Source organism: Erythrolamprus reginae, chromosome 1, assembly GCF_031021105.1.
Source record: "Erythrolamprus reginae isolate rEryReg1 chromosome 1, rEryReg1.hap1, whole genome shotgun sequence".
NCBI classification, from domain to species: Eukaryota; Metazoa; Chordata; class Lepidosauria; order Squamata; family Dipsadidae; genus Erythrolamprus; species Erythrolamprus reginae.
In genome coordinates this window covers 333,870,974-333,876,973 of record NC_091950.1, presented here as the reverse complement: position 1 = coordinate 333,876,973, position 6,000 = coordinate 333,870,974, and the positions used below count along the sequence as shown (strand labels likewise).

Here is a 6,000-nt window from a genome sequence, read left to right as displayed (position 1 = left end):
AATGCAGTTTCGGAATGCAGAAAGACTTCCAGGACAGGTACACATGCAGTGACTCCACGCAATCACCCAACCGGAAAGCGGGTTTCCTCTCTTTCCCAAAGTGCCTGCGGGCACAGAAGCAAAGCTTTCCAAACTGGCCGCTCTCCGAGTTGCCCCCAGCGCACGGAGAAGAGCCCCCTTGCCGTCGGATCCCTTGGGCTTCTAAGGTAAAAAACTATTCCGGGTTTTGTTTCTTCCGTGGCTTGCAGAGAGCCCGGGAGCCTCTAGGGGCCGCCCTTGAGCACCCGAGAAAGCCAAACCGGATCCCGATGACTCTGTCGTCAGACGGAAGTGTCTAGCTTGTCCGTCCGTCCGTCCGTCCCCCCCGGAGGAGGCGGGTTGCGGGGACGTGGCTGCTGCGGGTGGCTGATGCTGTTGCTGCGGTCGGGCGCGATGAATCTGCCGCGGGGACCCGACAACTTGTGCTTTGACAAGGATGAATTTATGAAGGTGAGCCGGGCGGGCGGATTCGGGAGAGGGTGCAGGGCTGGGCCGAAGCCCCTGCGCTGGAGGGCAACGGAGGCCGAGTGTCTCGCAGGGCGCCGGTCCAGGCGGGTACCTGCCTTCACACGAAGCCCCTCGAAAGGCAGAAACGGAGCGGCTCCTTCGAGGCCCGAGAAGCCACACTGTTTATTTTGAGTTTTGTGGGTGTGTCGAAGAGCTCCGCACTCGGTCGAGGGAAAACCTTGCCTGAAGTAGTGTAGGAGTTCCTGCCTAACCAGGGGGATGGACTAGAACAGAGGTCCCCAACCGCCGGTCCGCGGACCGGCACCGGGCCGTTGGGGGTTTTCAGCCGGTCTGCGGCGCCAGGGCCCCCTCGGCCTTTCCGCACCACCAGCGGCGCTCCCCCCGCCAGCCAGCCAAGCCCCGCGCCCGCCGGAACCGGCTCCTCGCTCTCCCCCCGCCGCCCGCCGCGTTTGCAGGAGGTGGGGAGGGTCGGGCGGCCCGCCAAGGCCAGGAGGGACGCCGCTGCCCCCCCTTCCCTCTCTCCGCCCGTCGCTGCGTGAGAAAGAAAACAAGAAAGAGAGAGAGAGAGAAAGCAAAAGAGACAGAAAGAAAACAAGAGAGAGAAAGTGAGAAGAAGAGAGAGAAAGAGGGGGAGAGAGAGAGAAAGAGAGGGAGAAAGAAAGAGAGAGGGAGAGGGGGGAGAGATAGCAAGAGAGGGAGAGAGAGAAAGAGAGAGGGAAAGGGGGGAGAGATAGCAAGAGAGGGAGAGAGAGAAAGAGAGAGGGAAAGGGGAGAGAGGGGGGAGAGAAAGAGAGAGGGAGAGAGAGAGGATAAAGGAAGAGGAGAGAGAGAAAGGAAGAGAAAGAAAGAGGGATAGAAAGAGAGAGAGAGTGAGAGATGCTCAGTGAGCCTTTCTTTGAAGTTGCCATTCTTTCTTTCTTTCTTTCTTTCTCTTTCTTGCTTTCTTTCTTGCTCTTTTTCTTTCTCTCTTTTACCTTCCCTTCCTCTATTTCTTCTTTTCTTTCTCCTTCCTACCTTCTTCCCTTACTCTCCCCTTTCATAAGTTTCCTTGCTTCCTTCCTCTGTTCCTGTCCCTTCCCCCCTTCTTTCTTTCTTTCCTTCCTTCCTTTCCTCCCTCCATTTCTTGCTTTCCTTTTCCTTCCTCCCTTCTTTCCTCCCTCATTCCCTTCTTTCACTCCTTCCTCTCTTACTCTCCCCTTTCACACCTTTCCTTGCTTCCTTTGCACCCTTCTTCTGTTCCTGTCCCTTCCCTCTTTCCTTCCTTCCTTCCCACCCTCCGTCCATTCATTCACCCATTCCTCTCTTGATCGCCCCTTTTACGGCACCGCTGACAGCTAGCTCCCCCCCCCCCCCACCGGGCCATGGAAAACTGGTCTAGCTTAAAGCCGGTCCCTGGTGCAAAAAAGGTTGGGGACCTCTGGACTAGAAGACCCCCAAGGTCCCTTCCAACTCTCTTCTCCTTTTTTAAAAATTATTATTACTACTACTATTACTATTATTATTTTATTCACAAAAAAACAGTAATACACAGCTAACTATTTCATATCAAAATATCCCAAGTCAAACACTTCCCAAGTGTCTAGAACTGTATTTTTGTATGATACACGCAGGTCCAAGTACGGTGGTGTTTTGCAACTGACAAATCGTGATTTTGTCAATTTTTATTGTTTTCAAATTATTATTATTATTATTATCATCATCATCATAATTATTATTTTATTCACAAAAAACAGTAATACACAGCTATCACAATATCACAAGTCGAACACTTCCCAAGTGTCAAGGACTATATTTTTGTATGATTATTATATTCACAAAAAACAGTAATACACAGCAAACGAGATTTATATGCTGGATTTCATATCACAATATCACAAGTCGAACACTTCCCAAGTGTCTAGGTATTTTGGCATGTTTGTTGTTGTTGTTGTTAAAACCTGCAGTGGGCTGTGCTTTCAAAAGCAGTGATGTTTCCCCAAGGGGCCAGATTTAGATCTCGAAAGTTTAAGCCACAGTCATAGTTGGTTTCATATTTTTGTGGGAGACTTAGCCAAGGAATACCCAAATCTGGGTTGGGGAGTTGAAACAATCCAGGAGGCAGGAGAAGTAAAACCACTTTTATGTTGTCAAAAAAAAAAACCCACAAAAGTGTTTGGGAGACTCCAAAAAGACTTACATTTCTTAATGAAACTGTGTAAATTGGCTTGTTAATATGTTGTAGCATTTTTTTAAACAAACAAAATATTTTTTATTGAGTATAAACATTAAAAACATTAAGATAAAGACAGACCTATAGACAGTACAAATCAACTTTTTTAGCAAATCTACAGCAAATTGTCTTGCCATTAGGTTTTCATTTACAGTACAGTATATGTCATTAAGTTAAACTGTATTTCCTTTACAACTATTGCTGAACGATTTTACAACTTTTTTGCCGTCGTTAAGTGAATTGCTGCAGTTGATAAGTTAGCAATAGGGTTGTTAAGTGACTTGGTCTTCCCCATTGATTTTGCTGGTCAAAAGGGGATCCCATGATCTTGGCACAGAGCAACCGTCAGAAGCATGAGCCATCTGTATTTTGATCACACAATCATGGGGATGCTATAAAGGTAAGTATAAAAAATGGTCATAAGTCACTTTTTCAGAGCTATTACAACTTTGAACATCACTAAATGAAATGTAAGTTGATTACTACCTGTATTTCATCTAGGAGAGCTGGGTAGTTCACAGCCGATTAAAAATAACCCAGTGACAGATAGTCCTAGCTTATCAACCATTTAGTAAAGATTCAGCAGCACTGAATAACTAGACTTAAAACTACTTCTTAAAGTTAAAGCTGTCGCAGTGTCCCTATGGTTGCATGATTACAATTCAAGCATTTGGCAACTGGTACACATCTACAATGGACGCAACTCCTGCAGTCACATGACCACCACTCGCAAAATTTTCTGCTGGCTTCCCACAAACAAAGTCTGTGGGAATTTGGCAGGAAGTTGCAGATCGTGGTGATGGAATGTCATGTTTAATGACTGCAGCTAAAACTGAAAAATTGCCGTCATAAGCCATACACAGTCATAGGATTTTTCACTTCGTGTTGCTTAGTGATAAGTCCCCAAAACTAATGAAATATACAAGCAGAAAAACCTTTCGTCAGTTTTGAAATCAAAATGCATCTGGTCCTCAACTTACAAAGCCTCATTTAATGACCATTCAAAGTTACAGTGGCACTCAAAAAATGACTTACAGCCGTTTTTCACACTTACAACCATTGCAGCGTCCCCCTGGTCACATGATTAAAATTCAAATGCTTGGTAACTGACTCATTGTGGTGCCCCAGGGTTCCCTTTCTGACAAGCAAAATCAATGGGGAAGCCAGATTCACTTAAGAATTGTGTTATTAACTTAACAATGACAATGATAGATCCTAAAATGGGGCAAAATTCACTTAACAAGTGTCTCAACAACAGATATTTTGGGGTTAGTTGTGGTTGTATGTTGAGGACCACCTTTAACCATCAACAGAATCCATCCTTATGTCATCCTTTCACAATTGTATTGTAAAGGTTTTCTGCTATTGCTTGACCATCATAAAACTTCATAAAAGTTTTTATATGTGAAATTCCTACAGACATCTGATTAATCAATCATATTATTGGTGATTGTTGTTTTTAATCTTAGTTATTTCTTGTAAGCTTCACAAAACTGTATTGAGTTGGGTGGGAATATAAATTCTTTAAATGTTTAAAAATTAACTATTGTGATATAGAATAGTAGATTAAAATATATATATTCTGCCTGTATTCCAGAAGATTAAGATGACATATGTATAAATTCTTGTCTCTCCTACCACTTATCCCCTTTTTCCCTATGAGGTAAATATGTTAAGAGATAGTAATTAGTCCAAAGTTATCAAGAGCTAAAAACAGCCCAACGGGCTTACTGTAAATCTGGAGGCTTTGGTGAGGCCTGTGCACATGTATGGGGGGGTGCAGTGCATGGGTTATTAGGCACATGTGTAGGGCATTGCATTATGGATGTGGGCACACGTGCTTACCCTTTTGGCACGCAAGCCAAAAAAAGTTCGCCATCACTGGGATAGAACATCCAATACTTGGTTCCCAAGATTTTTTGACTCCCAGTTATTTAACATGAGGGCAAGAAAATTATTCTTTTCCACAGAACTATTGCTGTAGTGAGAAAAGATAGAGCTGGGTTTTTGTTTTTTGTTTGCATACAATTGCAATTCTATTTCAGTGTTCAAATTGTTAAACAAAAAACCCTAAGAGTGCTTTTAGCATCCATCTTTAGCCAAAAGAAGTTCACAAACCTTAGGCCTAAGTGCAATAAACTCAGATGTTAAGAAATATTATCTAAAAAAGAGTTCCATGAACATGTGTATCACAAATTGACTTTAAATATACTGAGTTAAAATCTAGAATAGAATAGAATAGAATAGAACAACAGAACAGAATAGAATAGAATAGAATTCTTTATTGGCCAAGTATGATTGGACACACAAGGAATTTGTCTTTAGTGCATATGCTCTCATTGTACATTAAAAAAAAGATATATTTGTCAAGAACCATGAGGTACAATACTTAATGATTGTCAAATATCCAATCAGGAAACAATATTAATATAAATCGTAAGTATACAAGCAACAAGTTACTGTCATTCAATCAAAAGTGGGAGGACATGAGTAATAGGAACAATGAGAAGATTAATAGTAATAGTAATGCAGCCTTAGTGAATAGTTTGACACTGGTGAGGAAATTATTTGCTTAGCAAAGTGATGGCGTTTGGGGAAAAACTGTTCTTGTGTCTAGTTGTCTTGGTGTGCAGTGGTCTATAGCAACGTTTTGAGGGTAGGAGTTGAAATAATTTATGTCTAGGATGCGAAGGTCAGTAAATATTTTCATGGCCCTCTTTTTGACTTGTGCATTGTACAAGTCCTCAATGGAAGTCAGGTTGGCAGTAAATTTTTTTTTCTGCAGTTCTAATTATCCTCTCAAGTCTCTGTCTGTCTTGTTGTGTTGCGGAACCAAACCAGACAGTTATAGAGATGTAGATGTCAGACTCAATAATTCCTCTGTAGAACTGTATAGCAGCTTCTTCGGCAGTTTCAGCTTCCTGACTGGGCGCAGAAAGAGCATTCTTTGTGTCCTGTTTTTGATGTTAGGTCTTGAGATATGATAGAACTTAGAAATTTGAAGGTCTCTAATGTAGATACTGTATTGTCTAGTATTGTAAGAGATGGTTGAATGTGATGGTTTCTCCTAAAGTCTACCACCATTTCTATTCTCCATAGTGGGGTGGAGATAGCAGCCAGCGTTGGACGAGATCAACCCACGCTGGCTGCTATCTCCGCACCTACAAGACTAACCGCTCAGGTAAGGAGGCAACGGTTAATTTCTTCCCCATTTCACATATTCTATTCATTATAATATAATGCAAGTTGTTCTTGATTACAAAACCTCTCTTGCCCAAGTAAAA

The 6,000-nt window shown here is 42.7% G+C and overlaps 1 protein-coding gene across 2 annotated transcripts in view; it reads left to right on the top strand.

The window, feature by feature from the left end:
- The first annotated feature begins 313 nt into the window (after positions 1 to 313).
- COG2 (component of oligomeric golgi complex 2) overlaps positions 314 to 6,000 on the top strand; it is a 30,970-nt gene continuing 25,283 nt past the window's right edge. Inside the window, exon 1 of one of the 2 annotated variants that reach the window (XM_070733939.1) lies at positions 314 to 489. In XM_070733939.1, coding sequence (XP_070590040.1) covers positions 409 to 489 — 81 coding nt within the window. In that variant the 5' untranslated portion in view covers positions 314 to 408. The remainder of the gene's footprint in view (positions 490 to 6,000) is intronic. The other variant, XM_070733940.1, reaches the window with a different exon arrangement.